General features: G+C 53.3%; 5 protein-coding genes across 5 annotated transcripts; 2 read left to right on the top strand and 3 right to left on the bottom strand.

The window, feature by feature from the left end:
* Positions 1-174: 174 nt before the first annotated feature.
* Positions 175-3,165, bottom strand: PFLUO_LOCUS205 (plasma membrane H+-ATPase; the record flags this gene model as incomplete). Its single annotated transcript, XM_073779156.1, has 4 exons — positions 175-221; positions 273-2,370; positions 2,424-2,654; positions 2,722-3,165. The coding sequence occupies 4 exons, from the start codon at positions 3,163-3,165 to the stop codon at positions 175-177; spliced, it is 2,820 nt and encodes a 939-aa protein (XP_073634303.1).
* Positions 3,166-5,497: 2,332 nt separating this feature from the next.
* On the top strand, positions 5,498-6,315 carry PFLUO_LOCUS204 (uncharacterized protein; the record flags this gene model as incomplete). The annotated part of the gene is made up of 4 exons (XM_073779145.1): positions 5,498-5,588; positions 5,737-6,026; positions 6,098-6,232; positions 6,289-6,315. The coding sequence occupies 4 exons, from the start codon at positions 5,498-5,500 to the stop codon at positions 6,313-6,315; spliced, it is 543 nt and encodes a 180-aa protein (XP_073634302.1).
* Positions 6,316-6,745: 430 nt separating this feature from the next.
* PFLUO_LOCUS203 (uncharacterized protein) lies at positions 6,746-8,456 on the bottom strand (the record flags this gene model as incomplete). Its single annotated transcript, XM_073779134.1, has 3 exons — positions 6,746-7,879; positions 7,931-8,308; positions 8,370-8,456. The coding sequence occupies 3 exons, from the start codon at positions 8,454-8,456 to the stop codon at positions 6,746-6,748; spliced, it is 1,599 nt and encodes a 532-aa protein (XP_073634301.1).
* Positions 8,457-9,213: 757 nt separating this feature from the next.
* On the top strand, positions 9,214-9,973 carry PFLUO_LOCUS202 (Putative nitroreductase; the record flags this gene model as incomplete). Its single annotated transcript, XM_073779123.1, has 3 exons — positions 9,214-9,510; positions 9,567-9,645; positions 9,696-9,973. The coding sequence occupies 3 exons, from the start codon at positions 9,214-9,216 to the stop codon at positions 9,971-9,973; spliced, it is 654 nt and encodes a 217-aa protein (XP_073634300.1).
* Positions 9,974-11,160: 1,187 nt separating this feature from the next.
* PFLUO_LOCUS201 (uncharacterized protein) lies at positions 11,161-14,725 on the bottom strand (the record flags this gene model as incomplete). Its single annotated transcript, XM_073779112.1, has 4 exons — positions 11,161-13,230; positions 13,285-13,531; positions 13,639-14,066; positions 14,456-14,725. The coding sequence occupies 4 exons, from the start codon at positions 14,723-14,725 to the stop codon at positions 11,161-11,163; spliced, it is 3,015 nt and encodes a 1,004-aa protein (XP_073634299.1).
* Positions 14,726-17,017: the final 2,292 nt, after the last annotated feature.

The raw sequence follows: 17,017 nt of genomic DNA, 5'->3' as shown, positions 1-17,017 counted from the left end.
CTCGTCCGAAAAGACAAACCTCGCGGCAAATAATCATAAACTCGTGAACAAGACCGAGGCCCATCCACACACGCCCCATCTATCTCCTCCACGCGGTTAAATCCATAGAACGATCAGAGAACTTGTCGTCAAATTGATCTCTCCTCCATCTCTCTTCCATCTCTCTTCCATCTCTCACGTTGTCTTCTCGTGCTGGGTCGCCACGCGCTGAAGGGACATCACTGCCAGTTCTGTCAGTTGTCTGTACTGACTCGCCAGAATTCCACACTTACAGAAGTCTTCCCATCCTCGCTGCTTATCATGGCTGCGCGGGCTCTTGCCATGCATCAGATTGTCAAAACCACTCGAGTTGTGAAGCAGATAGTAGAGCACGGCGCAGATAACGGTCACTCCGAGGGAGAACGCCCACACCCGCACCACAGTCACGATGGACGTGGGTGGGCCAACGAAGACGCCGAAGATGGCGAGGAGGGACGCGGCAATGTCGACCAGGAGAACGGCTCCCACCAGAAGAAAGGACGGGCGCGATGACAGGAATGATTTGTTGGTGCGCGTGATGAAGATCAACCAGTTCTGCGTCAACGAGATCTCGAGGAACAACACGGAATCGCGAGTGCCGAAGTTCTGCACCACGCCTGCATTTGGGCCGGCAAGTAGCATGGTCCCAAATGTGAACCACGAGCCAGCAGCTAGGATGATCCCCATGACAACTGCGATACCCCACAGCTTGGGCAGGTTCCATTTCGTCGGCGAGAATGCGTACGGGGCGTTGTCATAAGCGATGGCCAGCGTCGCGATGTCGGCAAAGATGGCCAGAAGAACGACCAGTTGAAGCTTCAGTCCTTCGTTGCGGAGAATCATCCAGAGCCCGAAAAACAGTTCGAGGTGTAGCGAAAGTGCGATACGGTACACAACGTAAGAGTACATCCGGTGGAAGATCTGGCGAGAAGTCTTGATCCCATCGATGATGGCGGACAGTCCAGGCTCCAAGAAGACAATGTCGGCGGCCGAGCGAGCTGCATCCGAAGCACCTTCCACAGCGATTCCCGTGTCGGCTTTCTTCAGAGATGGGGCATCATTGACACCATCTCCCGTCATCGCCACAAGGTGGCCTCGCTTCTGCAGGATCTCCACAACGCTGTACTTGTGCTGCGGGAACACTTCAGCAAATCCATCTGCAGCCTCGACAAAGTCGTACAGTTCCGAGCCGGGCATGTCACCACCTCCAGTGACACCGAGACGCTCTGCGTTGTAGATGTTTGTTCCGAGTCCGAGCTGTCGGGCGGTCTCTCGAGCAATTCCAACCGCATCACCAGTCAACATCTTGATCTGAAGACCCAGACTCTTTGCTTCCGCAATGGTCTTGGCCGTATCGTGACGAGGGGGGTCCGAGCAAGGCATGATACCGAGAATCTCCCAATCGTTGTCACGGCACTTGCGGGCAACACCCAGAGCACGGAATCCACGTCGGGCAAATTCAGCGACTTTCTCCCGGTACGCCGTTGAGACCTTCTCTGGAAGCGGTCTATCCTCTTCAATTGTGCTCAGGACGGCTTTTGGGGCGCCTTTGAGGCACACAATGCGCTCGCCATCGGGGGACTCAACCACTGCTGTGACCTTCTTGGTGACTGGATCAAATGGAAAGAACTCGACAGTCTTGTACAAGGGAAGTTGGCTTTTGACTTGCGGGTATTTGCGGAGACCCTTGATAAACACTTTGTCAATGGCATCAATTCCCTTCTGGTGTCGGGTAGCTGCCAGACAAGCGGTCAACATGAGCTCTCCAACGCCAATACCAGGGACAAGGTAGGGTTCGCCCAGGGCAAGCTTGTTTCGAGTCAAGGTGCCAGTCTTGTCGGTGCAAAGAATTTCGACGCCTGCCAGCGACTCGATGGCAGAAAGCTTTTGGACAATGGCCTGGCGCTTTGCCAGATAGGATGCGCCCACCGCCATGGTGGTGGTGACTACTGCAGGTAGACCGACTGGAACGCCGACGATGACAATTGCTAGAGTGAACTCCAGGATGCGCACGATATCATTAGACCGGTAATATCCTGCAGTCCAGACAGCGAACAGAGTCAGGATAACAAGTATCAGAAGATACTTGCCAATTGTATTCAAAACCACAGTGAAGTGACCGCTGGTTTGGGCCGCTTCGTTCACAAGTGCAGCCGCCCTTCCCACAAAGGTGTTATCTCCCGTGGTCGTGACAACCACAAGGGCACTTCCGCGTTTGATGGCAGAAGAACAGAAGCAGACATCTTCCGTTTGTTTGTCAACAGCCAGAGATTCTCCCGTGATTGAGGACTGGTCGACTTGAAGGTGGGCGTTTTGCGTGACAACAACTCCGTCAGCGGGAACGATGGTGCCCTAAGACACAAGCTGTTAGCCTGTGACAATCCCAGCCAGACACCTGGACTTACGACTTCCACATGAACAATATCACCAGGAACAACCTCCTCAACCCCAATTTCCATTCGTTTGCCATTGCGAATCACGGTCGCCTTCAGTGCTAGGGTTTCCTTGAGGCTGTCAACAATGTTGCCAGCATGGTACTCCTGGCAAAATCCAACCGTGGCATTCAGGAGGAGCAGACCACAGATGATTCCGAAGTCGATCCAGTCCTGCAGACCAGCAGCGAGCAGAGCCGCACCCTACACAAGCAAAAAATGGGTTAGTCTCAATATCCCGACCGTGCAATATCCATGGAAGCTGACATACCTCCATGACAAATTGAACAGGGCCGACAAAGAAGCCCAAGAACTTGAGAACGTGGTTTCGTTTCTCCTCCTTCAGACGGTTCAGGCCATACTTCTTTCGAGCAAGGATGACCTCAACGTCCGACAAGCCACGGGCGGGGTCGGTTTTAAGCAGTTCAGGAGGGACAGGACGCTCTTCACCAGGGGCAACTGGGATAGTGAGCACCTCAGGATCTCTTTCTTTGCCGTCTTCAGCCTCCAGATCCTCAATGAGGGTATCCAGACTCTCTTCGGTCTCGTCTTGAACGAGTTCGTGGGATTCTTTGCCCTCTTGGCCAGTGTTGTCAGTGCACCGGTCATGGACAGCAACATGGATATCCTTATCCTCTTGGCCAAGAGGAAGCTCAGGCTGATGGCTGCGAAGAGCCTGCGCCCGGGGGTCAAGGCGGCTAACATATTCAGCCATGTCTGCCAGACCGAAGGTGGTTGCTGGACAAATGTGAAAACGTGGTCAGCACAGCCTTCTCTGCTTGTGAACACAAAGAATAATCAGCGTGAGCGTATCATCTCAACCCTTCAACAAGGTGTGATGGTCTTTGAGATACAGGAGGATGCATTTGAACACGTTGGAGATAGAAAGGACACCACTCGGATGAAGCCCGATGGCCTCGATCGAGATGCAGCTTGTTTTAGGGCTTGCAACTTACTTGGGCAAGAAGACGTGGCTTCTTCAAAGACTAGGAAGGAAAAGCCTCAGTGAAATGATGATATTGGTGTGAAAGTTGATGGGAACGGGGTTGGGAAGGAAAGTGAGGGTGCAGAGGGAAGAAAGCGGAAGAGATGGATATCTGCAAAGGTGTTTTGGGGGGGACCAAACCGGCAGTTCCTGGCCGAGCGTGACTTCCTCACGGAACTTTCCATCTCTGGGACTGCCTCAGGTGAGAGTTCTCTTTGATATACTGGCAAGTGATTTCTTCATTCGGATTTTACACAGCTCTCCACCAGGTACACGTTCTCTACCAGTTTGTGGCAAGAAGATGGCCCAGGACAGCATTTCAGCTCACCATGCAGCATTGATAAGTGGAGAAGTATTATTCAAGGTTCGCAAGCCCTATGATATTCTTCCAAACAACTTACTGAGCTGGTGTTTGGCCAGCTGCTGCTGAAAGACCGATGTCAAGAACCTGTCTCTCGAGTTCTTCAAAAAGGTGTTGCCGTGGGAGGCAGTTACAATCACTATCACGTTTTTGGATAATGACTTCTGGAGTCTACAAGTCCTCTTCTTTTATACAAATGAAAACGTTTGCCTGCAGATACTCGATATCGAAAATGGTTCAAGTCACTCTGTTCGATACTGTGTAGCCGAACACATAAAAGGGCGGGAAGGCATTCCACTTTCTGCAATGAGATGAAAATTAAAGCCAGTTCCCTCAGCAACCATTTGCCTTGAAGATCTGGGGCAACCGTGGTGATCCATCCATTAGGGCAGCAGGCACGATGTAGTTGTGTTACTGCCTCAGGCACCTGCTGATGTAAGACATTCCCGACGTCACCAACTCAGATCGTCAAGCTGGTCTCGCGTGCCACCAGAGTTTCAGCACCCTTAGCTCGTCGCGCTATCGTTCTGCTTTCAGCTCATATATTTACCTCTCCTTTTCTATTTCAAAAGCGATGAAGAAATCCATGGGATGATCAGCCGATGCGAGAGCTCTGCGGTGGTGATTCAGCAAGAGTGGACAAAGCTCGACTCGCCAAACTCGAGCGCCATTCTTTAGTCCTCGTTCTCTGCCAGTTGGGCGCACCAGCCGCGCAAATATGAACCGTGAGATACCGGGATTCTATTATGGTGAGTCGCTATAGTGCCGCCAGATGTGCCTTCGATGAAATCATTATTTGCGCACTGGACATTTGCATATCTCCACCTCTTGCAAACTAAATGCACGCTCGACTACTTTTGACTTTGAGGGCCGCTGGATTTGGGTTGCTAGGTTGAACAAATGTACTGATCACATTGGTAGATCCGGATAAGAAGAAATACTTTAAAATCCTAGCCAACCATGCTGCGCCACCTGGAGCACAGTACTCCAAAGAAGCTGTCAAGAGGAAACGAACTGAACAAGAGGTTTGCTGTGCTGTCTATTTGGAGAGAACTCATTGCTGACGGCCGTAAAGAAACGGCAGAAAAAAGTACATCTCGCCCAGCGTTCAGCTCGCGAAAAGGTCAAGACAGCTGCTTTCTTAACCCATCCGCTGAACAATATCCCAAGAGAAATTGCAGCAAATTTGCTCTCTGGAAGTGCCAGGCGGGAGCAGCAGGCCATTGTTTATGCAAGTCAACTACAGCGGAAGAAGCTTCATGAGTTTGAGCCGTGGCCGAGTCATTACTCCATTCGTCATGTCCTGCGGAACCCCAAGTCCGGAATCTTGATTGCCAGTGAGTGTCCATTTAGTGCTGTGGTGGTGCAATCGGCTTATTGGATTTCTTCAGGTGGATACCATGGGGGCGATTCGTCCGTTTCGTGAGTCTCGATGTTGCTTGCGAAACCGAAACGCTCTACTGACAACCGTCGAGAATCTGCTTTCCGGATTTTGATGAAGAACAATGGACATACAACCGAACCATGGAGCGAGTTCTCTTCAAAGAAGCATACCGAGTTTGTTGTCTGTTCTCCCTTACCCTGCCTACCACTGACATATCTCACAGCTTTCCTCGGTTTCTTTGAGCCACACAGGATATCTCTTGTATGAAGCCTCGTGCCAGCCTCTATTGCAGCTTCGCTAACGACAGCAGAGCAACAATGGACAGCGGGCCAAACGGAGACTCCTTTCTCGCACCACGCATGTTACCGGACCCAGACGAAGGCGGCGACTACCGCTGGCCCATCTACTGTACGTTTTACCCCCTGGCCCAACCATAGACAGTAAGGCTCACCCCATTCAGTCGCACATCCTATACGCATTCGCACCACGCCCTCGCTATGGTGCTCCGCAGCCTGTCCAACAGGCAGCAAAGCACTCTTTGCTATCGGCACCTCAGATGGCCTCCATACCCTGGAAGGTTTTGGCAGCCACTGGACGCTCTCACAGAAACCGTTCCCGGGCGACACCAAACCAGGCGCTCATCGACGAAGTGACTCTTCTCATGCCAGCGTCACTGCCGTCGAATGGTTATCGCAGGACGTTATCGCCTCGGGTCTGAAGGACTCAACTGTCTTTCTCCACGATCTCCGCAGTGGTGGTAGTGCGACTCGGCTACAACACCCGCACTTCGTATCCAAGATTCGCAAGATTGATCCGTATCGACTCGTCGTATCAGGGCATAACTCGGTACGTCTCCCATTCTGCTGCATGTCTTTCTCTCAACCCACGACATAGCTCTAATGGCTATCCGTGCCCAGCTCCAAATGTACGACATCCGCTACGCCCCCAATGGCCTCCAACGCAAACCAAAACCTAACTCCCGCTCTCACACCTCCACACGCCCCTACCTGACCTTCCCCGAATACGAACCAGAGTCCATCCAAGACTTTGATGTGAGCAATGAACTCGGCATGCTAGCAAGTGGTGCGTCTTTCATTGTTCCGCCTAGGTTCTTGGCAAGTGGCTGCTGACTTGATGGATTATAATTATACAGCCTCCGATGACCACAAGATTCAACTTTTCTCCTTACACACCGGTGCGCAGGTTCCCTCTCCACTGCCGAAGTATCGCTACCCGCAGCCTATACACTCGCTATGTTTTGAGTCGGGCGAAGGCGCCCTGAATAGGCATGCGCCTCAAACACCTAGCCTGTTGGTATGTGCGGGTGCCACTGTCGATCAGTGGACTTGGTAGTTTTCGAAAGATCATGACCAGTGGATTGTAGTAGCGATGCATTGAAATGACATGGCAATAACGTCAAGTGCTATGTTAATAAATAAGGATATATTGAATTGGTGGTACGCAAGACACATTCATGAACGTACACCCGCGAAAATTAAAACAAAACCAAAACACCGATTGTGCAATGAGCCCTTCCCCCCAACAGACGCCCCATAATGACAAGATCAGTCCAGACCGCCAGCTAGCCACTCCCCAACCTCGACACCAATGCCCTTGGCTAGCTCACCGATCCACTCTCCCGTCACATTAACGGACCATTTGTCACCAGCATCGGCAGTCGTATTTCCGCTACCGATACCAGAGACTCCGCCGCCATGGCCCGACGCGGGGATAACCAGGCGTAGACGACGGAGAGTAGCTAGCTCAGCGTAGATCTGATCGGCGACGGCGCCAACACGGATCGGGTTTGCTGGCGGATTGGGGTCGATGGCATGGTATATTGCAAGAAGGCGTTCCAATGGGAAGGACCGAGCAGTGAGGATCGTGGATGGGCCTGCGATACCGGCACCGCCTCCCATGGCAGACGTGGTAGCCGAGGATGTTGCGAATGCGGACGAGAGCGTCGATTTCGTGATGCGGGTCTTGCTCCGCTTGCCCTTTTTGCCCGGGGTGGAGGCACCTCCGCCAGCGGCTTGTTCTTCGGCCTGGGCCTGGGAAAGAACCTTCAGGCGACGACGGTGGTGCGCACGTTTGTTGCGGGCGGACAGGGATGAGGATGAGAACTTGGAGAAGAAGATCGTGTCCAGTCTCTGGGGCGTATGGGAAGCCAAATAGGCAGATGTTAGGATCAGGGTGGAGAAGTAGGGCAAAGAGGGGAGGGCTGAGGGAACTGCGCTGGCAGCCAAGGGCGCGCGTGGTTTCAATGTCGCGGTAGAAGCCTCTTCGGGGACAATCCGATGCACCAGAGCTGACTCTCCTTGATGTCGGAAGAGGACTCTGTTCTTGACAACCAAGTGCGAGAAATCCCACTCTGCATTCCCGCCGGGAGGAGCCTCGCCGTTCGCAATTGGGGCAACAAATTGAGGCCATAGTTTTGAGCAGATGGATCGGAAAACCGGAATAGATCCAGCTGTCGGTCCAACCAGCGTGTCGTAGATCGTCGACACGAAGTTTGGGTATATCTGTGATGACGTTTCTGCTGGCAATCCCTCCACAACTGGCGCCTCCGAATTCAGGATGATAGCAATAGCCTCCTTGCGTGTGTACGGAGGGAAGCTGATGTGCGGAACGGCAGCATTTTGGAGGAAAAGCGGTCGTGGTGTAGAGCTGAGAATTAAGACCACGCAGAGAGATGGGATCTAGAAAGTCGTTAACCTGGAACAGCCCATTAAGATCTGGCAAGGTCTTACAATTTCCCCAAGTCGCGCCAAAGCCGACAAGAGCGTCGGTGGTGCCTCTCTTTGCCGGTCAATCTCATCCAGCACCAGCACAAACTTGCCCGTCTTGTCGGCCGCTCTCGAGGAAAGACATTCATCCAGCAGAACTGCAAGCGTACTGACGTGCTCAACGCGTCCCTTGCCAAACTTCTCCCATTCATCTTTCCGATTCAGAGCTTCCAGAGTCGCCCCCAAGATCTTCGTCAACAGATGCCGCCCCGTGATGCATTCCGAGCTTCGGACAACGGCGTGCGGCACTTCGAGTGCGGAAAGAACCGCGCGTGTGATAGTGGACTTGCAGGTTGCCGAAATGCCGTGCACAACCAGCGTAGGCGGACCAGGAGTCTGAGGCTAAAGCAATGAGAGAATATTAGCTCGATTCCGTCGACCAACTTCGGACTCGGAGACTCACACTGAGGAGGCTGGCCAGCTGCCGCGCCTGGAGATCACGACACGGCCATTGCGGGCGCAACGAGCGAGCGACGTCCGTTGGTAGCATGGGAGACCGATGTGCGTCGCGTTGTCGACTGTCGGAGCTGTCGAGGACGCGGCGAAGGAAGGGGAAATGGGATCACGTAAGCGCCGCTTCTTGGCTGCTCTGGACTTTAGCCAAATAAACCGCACTTTGGTACATTTACGTTGTCCCCTTCCCTTTCGAATCGGTAAAATTTTGATGCCGATTTCTTGCGGATTCAGGGCTATGTTTCAAAAGGGAGTGTTTCCTGTCGAGTCAAGATAGCACGGGCCTTCTGGGCGCGCGCGGGGGCCATAGTAGGCGGATTAATGGGGCGGCGAAGATTGGAGCGTGGGCAGTGTCAAGCACATACTAAATAACATCGGAAACCGGTGTTGGCGTATCCGATCGAAAGATATTTGGTGGTTGTAGTTTATCACATTTAATATGGTGTTTGGAGGCTCCTCGTATAGGGTCGGAAGTCGGCGTTGAGGTACCCGATCTAGTAATATTTGGGGGTTGTCATTAATCGTTTAAAGGATTCTCGTATAGGGTCGGAAGTCGGTGTTGGGGTATCCGATTGAAACCCACCGTATAGGATACTTTCGAGAGCTTCCGTGAATGGTTGCGCCGCGAAACCAGGGTATAAATACTGTCCTTGTCCTCGATTCAAGTTCTTCTTTATCCATCAACAACAACAAAAGATCTTACGATTTCTAAAGACAATCTACCCTGCCTCGCAGACAATCACTTTTGAACTCACTATATCAACAAAAACACCACCACCACCACCACCACCAAGATGCCAAACGCATACAACGTCCCCTTTTTTGAGGCCATTAAGATCCGTCGATCTACCCTCGCCCTAGCCAAAGAGTCTCCCATCTCTGATGAGCGCATCGTTCTTATCGTCAACCACGCCATCAAGCATGCTCCCTCCCCATTTTCCGTCCAATCGTGCCGTGCGATCGTCCTCTTTGGCACCGATCACGAAAAACTATGGGAAATCGGTCACACCGAGATGGAGAAGGAGATGCCGCCTCCCGTGTTCGCGAACTTCGTCGATAAAATTGCCGGTTACAAGGCTGCTTATGGAACTGTAAGCTGCTGCCATCTAGCTTTCTCATCAAAACTAAGCTGATTTTGCCTTTACAGGTCTTGTTCTTCGAGGACACCAAAGCGGTCGAGAAGCTCCCGCCCCCTCTTCAGAGCGTTATTGGCAGCCACTCAGAGTGTAAGCCGACTCTACCGTCGTCCGTCGCATAACATCTAATCAGTCGATAGGGTACGAACATTCCAGCGGCATGAACCAATACATTGCCTGGACCGCCCTCTGCGCCGAGGGTCTCGGCTGCAATCTACAGCACTTCAACCCCCAGGTCAACAAGGCCGTTGCGGAGACCTGGAACGTGCCCGAGAGCTGGGACCTCCGCGCTCAATTGGTCTTCGGCAAGGCCGTCGGCCCACCTCGTGGCGGCGTTGAGAAGACTTTCGCTCCTTTGGAGGGCCGTGTCCTGGTGCACGGGAATGGAAAGGAGGATCTTGCCCCGAAAGGCATCTAGATTTCTATGCGGGCTTCATAAAGAGTCGTTATTCGCCTTGTTATAGAGGAGAGCAATATATATACCAAATTCGGGGATTCCATCGGCCCAATTTTATTACGGTGCTAGTTTTTATCGAACGTTTGACGAGCGGACTTATATGAAACAAGTAACTTGTCTACAAATGAAGAAATTGTTAAGATGTCGAGCGATTGCTACGGCTACAACACGGCCTACAATAAGACAGAATAGAAAGAACAGAAACCGAATGCAATTCCAGAAGACTATGAGTACAATCCATGCAGAGAAAGACAAAATGAAAGGCAAAGTGCAAAGTGTAGGCAAAAAGGAACATGCATCGAGATAAGAAACCAGATGGCAAGAAATCCCAATGTCAAGAAGTAAGAGTAAACAAGCGAAGAAACAGCTGTCCGCATCAGCCCTGAGGCAATGCACGGCTGCCACCTCTTCCAGCCAGCCCCTCCAACAATAATGTCCCAAATTCGAAAAAGCATCCTGGCGGAAAAACCACCCTGCTCGCGCACCTACAAGGGAACGCCCAAGGCTCGTTCCTCCACGTGGGAGATTTCCAAAATGGCCTGCACAGCACAAATGCATGTCAAAATAAAGCACAAACGCAAAGTACAGGGGGGGAAAGATTTGGATAAAAGCACACGCAGGGAAAAGAAAACAAGCACAGATCAACCCGAGTTGAAAACATCGAAAAAGCCAGATAGATCATGTGAAGATACAAGGCCCTTTCTCGTCAACCGAGAAAGACCAGTACTTGTCAGAAGACATAATCGGAAAAAGTACACAATGTGGGGAATGAAAACACAAGTGTCGAAAAAAAAAATCAATCATGGCTCCCCGAGAGAATTGACATCGTGAACTCGAGGAGACGCGTAAACTTTGCCAAATGGAACAGTCATGATGCATTCCTTCGTGGAAAGAGTATCTGCAAAGGATGAGAATGGACAAGGGTAGAATGCAGATTGTGCAAAGGGTAAAAATGCTGGGGCAAAAATGCGCAGGGCACTCAGAAACCGTGCCGCAAAGATAGGTGGTCATGGCATATGCAACTGGTCCCAACCAGGTTGATGACAAGTCTTGCAAAGTAAGTAGCCGTAAATCATGAAATAGAAGGTCGTCACGTCATGGCTATGTGTACAGTTGAGACAGGTGGATGTGAGGAACGTTCAACGCTTTCAAAAATAGGCATAGAGCTGGCCCTGCGTTCCGAGGTTGGTGGTCGGCTGCGGGGCGGACGGGCTGAAGATCGACGAGGTCTCACTGTTTCCGCCAGACGGTGTGTTGGAGGCGGAACTGGTCGAGGAAGCGGGAATAAAGTTCTGGCTGAATCCATTGGGAACGTTGGAGGCTGGAACGCCCGGCTGTTGGTACACAAAGTTCTTCTGGAGCATCGATCCTGAAATCTGCGTGGTGTTGACCTCGTTCGGCGTGGCCTGGCCACTGGTTGTGGCGCTTCCCCTGCCGGAGTTCTCAGCAGCCATCATCTTGCCGGCGATGCGACGCCCATGCGGGGTCTGACGGATCGAAGGGAGGATCGGGCGAACAGATTCCACGATTCGGTTGCGAGTGTCCGGATCCGCAAAGTCCATGGCGGTCTGCACGACGTAGTTGGCAAAGGAATCGCGCAGCATCTTCTCCAGCTCATTGCCAGACAGCATCTCATCGATCATCTCGCGGCGGATGTGAGGATCAGCAGTGCGCAGGCATTTCTCGATCACATTCGAACTGAACTTCTGCTTGGACAACGAAGAAATGTTGCCTCCAAATGTCTGGCAGAGCGGGTTGGTGAAATGAGGCTCGGCAAGATCCAAGATGTACTGCACGACGTAGTTGCCAAAGGGATCCTGGACCAGGGCAAAGGAGTTCGACGTGATTTGCGCAATGAGATGAGCCTTCTGAGCGCCCGAAGCATGGTCAATGCAGCGCTGAAGGACACAGCATCCGTGGCGATGAGTGCCAACGACGACACAGTTGCCGCCAACGGCCTGGTAGATGAACTCGGCATCCTCTGGCGACAGACGATTGAGGCACTTCTGGATGACGTGGTTGCCATTCAGGTCCTGGACCAGCTCCACAACATGGTGCTCGAGCGCGCGGATGACGGTCTGGATCTGCTCCGCGGTCGAGATGAATTCGATCATCTTCTGCAGAGCCCGAGTCCCGTGCTGGTTGAGAGCAATTTTGACTAGCTGGGGAGCAGCGTGATCAATAAGGGCCGTGCGCTGTTCATCGTTGGAGTATTCAAGGAGCTTCTGGCACAGATAGTTACCAAATGGATCTGTCATAAGCTCGATGACGTGCATGTAGGTTTCGCTGAAGATCAGCTGCACGTGCTCCGGGGTGCGCTCCTCCAGTTTGCGCTGCAGATACCGACATCCGTGCTGGTCCTTGCACAGTGTGTACAATTCGCCCTTGTAATGCTCCAGAGGGTAGTTGGTAAAGCGAGTGAGCTGCGTGGAATCGCTCTCGCCCTGGCGACGCTGGGGAGCAGCACCACGGCCCACCCCATCAGTGAAACGATATCCACCGTTGTAGTTGGCATATCCGCTGTAGGCACCACCCGCCGCTGGGAACCCCGGCATCTGGTTGTTCAGCTGACCAGGAGGTCCGACATACGGAATGCCGTAGCCGTACATGGGGGCTTGGAACGGGGCCAAGCCAGATGGGCCAACAGAACCGGTCAGGCTGCCGTTGGAAGCAGCCGAAGAGGTCAACTGGGGACCGAACGGTGCGGCACTGGCCTGGAGAATGGACTGTGGCGAGTTGGGGCTCTGAAGAGCGGACTCGTCGGCCTCGGGCGACTCCTTCTGCTGGCGACTGTTGATAGCGCCGGCGGGGATGCGTCCCATGCTGGCATTGTGTTGGTGGATGTGCTCAGCGTGTGTCTTGGGAGGAGTAATCGCGTTGTTGAAGCCACTACCCTTCACCGTAGGAAGATCGTTGGTGGAGAAAGAAGACTGCAGCGAGGTCGGGCGGCTCGAGGGCCCAGAGTTCATGGCATCGTTTCCACGATCATGGTTGTACACCAGACTCCCCTCCAGAGAGTGGCGAGCAGCGTGACGGGAGGTGTGCGCATTGCCATGGTCTTCTGCAGTCGGGCTGCCCAGCTGATCCGCACGCATCATCCCCGGCACATTCTGCGGCATACTCTGATGGGTGAGCCGGTGCCGATTGTGGGAGTTGTACGTGTCGGGGCCAGGGGTACGAGAGTTGGCCAGATCCAGAGCATCCGGGTTTGCAGAAAGCTGACAGCAAGTTAGCATACTTTGGGAGTTTCGAGTCCAGAGTCGGGGACTTACTATGTTCGAACCACCACGACGCAACAGAGTGGGGAACTTGTCATCCGGCTCTGTCAACTTGATGTAACTCTTGATGTCCGGGGTGGGCATGCGATCCTCGTCCTTGAAATGGGACTTGTCGTCGTCATTGTGAAAGAGGTACTTGGTCGCGGCGAACGAGTCCGCAGCAGAGCCCATGCTGAACCCAGGTGCATTATGGCGCAGCTGGTTATTGTAGTTGTTGGATGGCAGCGAGTAGCGATGAATGCTAAAAGCAAGTCAGCTGGAATTCGAACCAAACCGAGGAGTGTGACGACTCGGTCAGGGCGAGAGGAAAGGTGATCCGATGGAAGGAAGGGAACATGTTTCACTCACGAAGGTCCTGGACGGAAGCTCGCAACGGTTTCCGGGACAAAGTCTTCCTTCTCCGAGTTACGCCGCGAGCTAGGGAGTGAGTGTCCCGCAAAACGATCCACCGAGTGGTGAGCCGAGTGGGACGACGCTTGGGGCGACGTCAGTTGCGACGAAGCAAAGGCATTGAAAAAACCGGGGGACGAGGTAACGCTGGAATTCGAGAAGCGGGAGGGCCGCGAAAAGGCACTGGACACGCCATTCTCGCGATACTCGGGCGGAGTGGTGGGCTCGCTGACAGGGCCAGATACACCAGCCTTGGCGAGGTCTCGGGCCAGCTGGTCCATCTCTTGCTTCTCTTTCTCGTGCTGCATGTCCAGCAGTTTCATATCTTCTTCGAAGCGTCGCTTCTGCTCGCGCATGTACTCGATGTGCTGACGCTTCTTTTCGAACTGTGACTTGGTCAGACGAGGGGAATCGAAACGAAATGTAAAGAAGTGGGGTTGGTCAAGGGTGAAGGAAAGTTAATGATGGAAGAAGTGAAATGAGAGAGAAACGTGGAGGGTGGAGAGAAAAGATGAAGAGCGGGAGAGTGGATGGATGAGTGAGAGGGGATCCCAAGCTCCGAGGGTCAGAGGGACAGTGAAGGAAGGAAGGGCGAATGGTGACAATAAGGAAAGGCGACAATAGATGGGGTGGAGGAAGGGAAGCAGCAGGCAGGCAGGCACTTAGTCTCCATGAGAGAACAGAGTAACTATCACCCTCCAACATCCCACGTTTCCCCACCAGCCCTAAGTCCACTACCACTCCCCTCAATGCAAAAAAAAAGCTCTCAACTTACCGAAGACAACAGGTCCAGCGGGTCGGGCATCTGAGGCGCTCCTTGGTTCATTGAATTCCATGGCGAGGAGAGTTTACTCGAGTCCGTGGTGAAGCGACGCTGCAAATTGGCACGCACATCGCCCGAGGGATGCGAAAAAGGCGACACCATATTCGAATGGCCCGGGGAGAGCGAGGTGTAGCCGGGAAAGGTCGACTCCGAGGGCGGGGATCGAGGAGACGGGAAGCGCAGCTCGTCGAGGCGTTCACTCAGCCCGTTTTTGAAGGCCATGGTGGGCAGAGTTGTCCAAGGATCCAACTGCAGCAACATAGCCCAGCATCGGTCAGCACAGGTGTTTGTTTAATGGATTATGCTGGCACAGGCACGATTTTAAGGGGATATTCCTCCACACCAGGGCCACCAGCCTCCCGAATGTGTCTGTCTGCAACTCAGACATCCAGTGGCAGGAAGTGGTGGTGGTGGGCAAAGTGTGTCGTACTTGGCCAAGTAAGGGGACGCAGAGATCGGAGAGGGGCTGAGGGTGGGGGGGGAAGGAGGCAAGCGATCGGCGTGTTGGATCCAAACTCACACAATGAACGCCTCGAGAGTTGAGGGAGTCACGATCGGTCGATAAGGTCAGGCACCGGTCCTGGAAGTGGCATCTAGCTACTATATAATGTGGTTGTTGTTGTACCTGGCACGGATGCGGAGATCAGCCAGGGGGACGCGGAACACGAGGCGGAACACTTACAGGCGAGTCTTGGGGGAGGGAAACACACACGCACACACACAGGCACCAACACAAGGGAACGAGGGAACGACCGAACCACAACAACAAAGGAGAGAGCGAGATAAGTGTACAGGAGAAGCGAGCAAGCGAGAGGAAGAGGAGGAGAGAGAGGGGGGTTGGGAAAGGAAACAAAAGTGGGGAGCTCAGCCCTCGACTCCAGATGGGGAATGGCGTGGATGGGAGAAAGGCGGTGGCAATCGGGGTTTCTTTGACAGAACCGATCCACGCGCTCCGTGAGGCTACGAGGGGACTGTCCTACAACCCATCGGGCCCGTCGAGGAATCCCGCCCACGGACGCCCGGGGCCATGCGTCGGCGGTGCCCTAATGGCCAATTCCCGGTGAGACCAGGCTCCGTGAGTCAGTCTACGCAAGGGAGGGCAGGCAAAGAGCGTGGCATCTGCAGGCGAGAACAGGGAGTGGAGACACGAGGAAGCGCGCCAGGATGTGACAGCGAGTATCGCGGGCGCTTTGTTGTTTCAGTCCCGTCAGGAGTTGGTTCCGCGCAGAACCAGGGATCGGAGAAAAACAGCGGTGTACCCTCCAGCCACCAGTCTGGCCCCTGATCCACCAACTTCATGACGAGCAGATGAGGGGAACGGGGCAGGATGCTCAGGGTCGAGGCCCCAGATTGGTTCTGGAGGCCAGGACGGTCCTGGATCCGAACTATACCAGCGCCTATGATGCGGATGGGGAGGGCGGTGGGCAGATTTCCAATCAATGGCATCTGAATCCTCGTAGCCGTGTGCTGTACACGACCAATTCCCCCGCACTGTGGCAATGGACTTGCGGTCAATCCTTGCCCGCCCCAGAGCAATTCCTCGCGATGATCGCTGCTGCTGGAGATGCGTGCATGGACGAAATGTCCCACATGTAGAGTGCCACCCCCATCCCTGTCGCTGCCATGGAACATTCCGCCGGTCGCATCTCCCGTCCAAGGATTGCCGCTGGATCGACCGATGCCTGCATATCCCAGATATCGATGGACCGAGACCCACTACGGCTGGTGGGAGAGGAAGGCGGCATCATCATACAGGCAAAGGAGCCTCATGAGGCGGCGGACCTATTTCGAGACCTGGACCTGGGCATAGATGTTCATTCCGCCAATCAGGATGGCTGCGTTCGCATCTACAGAGGGAGTTTGTTGGGTTGCAACACACCGATCATGTCGGCTCCCTGAGTAGAACTGAGCACGGCCCGGAGCGCCCTGATCTGCTCACGGAGCATGACATAATCACAATGGTCCCCTCACACTGAGCACTTCTTCACTGACAGCTCGCCTAAGCGGCCCAATGCTTCACATATATTGCAACTCTGGTCTGATCGTAAATTCGCTCGCCCTCATCGAAGAGTGTACTAACCCAGCAGCATCTATAGTGACTAGGTCTATTCCAGCCACCCAGTGCGAGGCGTATGGCTTCATTTTCAAAGAGCTGGTAGAATTTATACATCATGTTGCACTAGAGAAAGTGCAAGCAGAAAATTAAACTATCACAGTCCCCGGGGTTCCCTTTGCGTAAAGTCTCTCCAGTAAACTGCCCAGTTCTGTACATGAATTCCATCAAAATGAACTTGATATGGAATCACCGAAGAACGTTTCGTGTTACTAGCTAAAGTTCGAATATCAGGATGGATAGAATGATGTGCATCGCAATAGCTATTTAAGACTTCAATGACGGAGACGAAAAAGGGTACTCCTATGCAGAGCTGGCGGAGCTGCGGATACTTTCACGGTAGCACGTCTCCCACGCGATACCTAAAACCCAAAGTAAACACTCCAGAAAGACTAGATTGA

The sequence above is a fragment of the Penicillium psychrofluorescens genome, assembly GCF_964197705.1.
Source record: "Penicillium psychrofluorescens genome assembly, chromosome: 1".
Lineage (NCBI taxonomy): Eukaryota > Fungi > Ascomycota > Eurotiomycetes > Eurotiales > Aspergillaceae > Penicillium > Penicillium psychrofluorescens.
The sequence above is the reverse complement of the archived record's forward strand: the minus strand, read 5'-3'. Positions and strand labels throughout refer to the sequence as shown.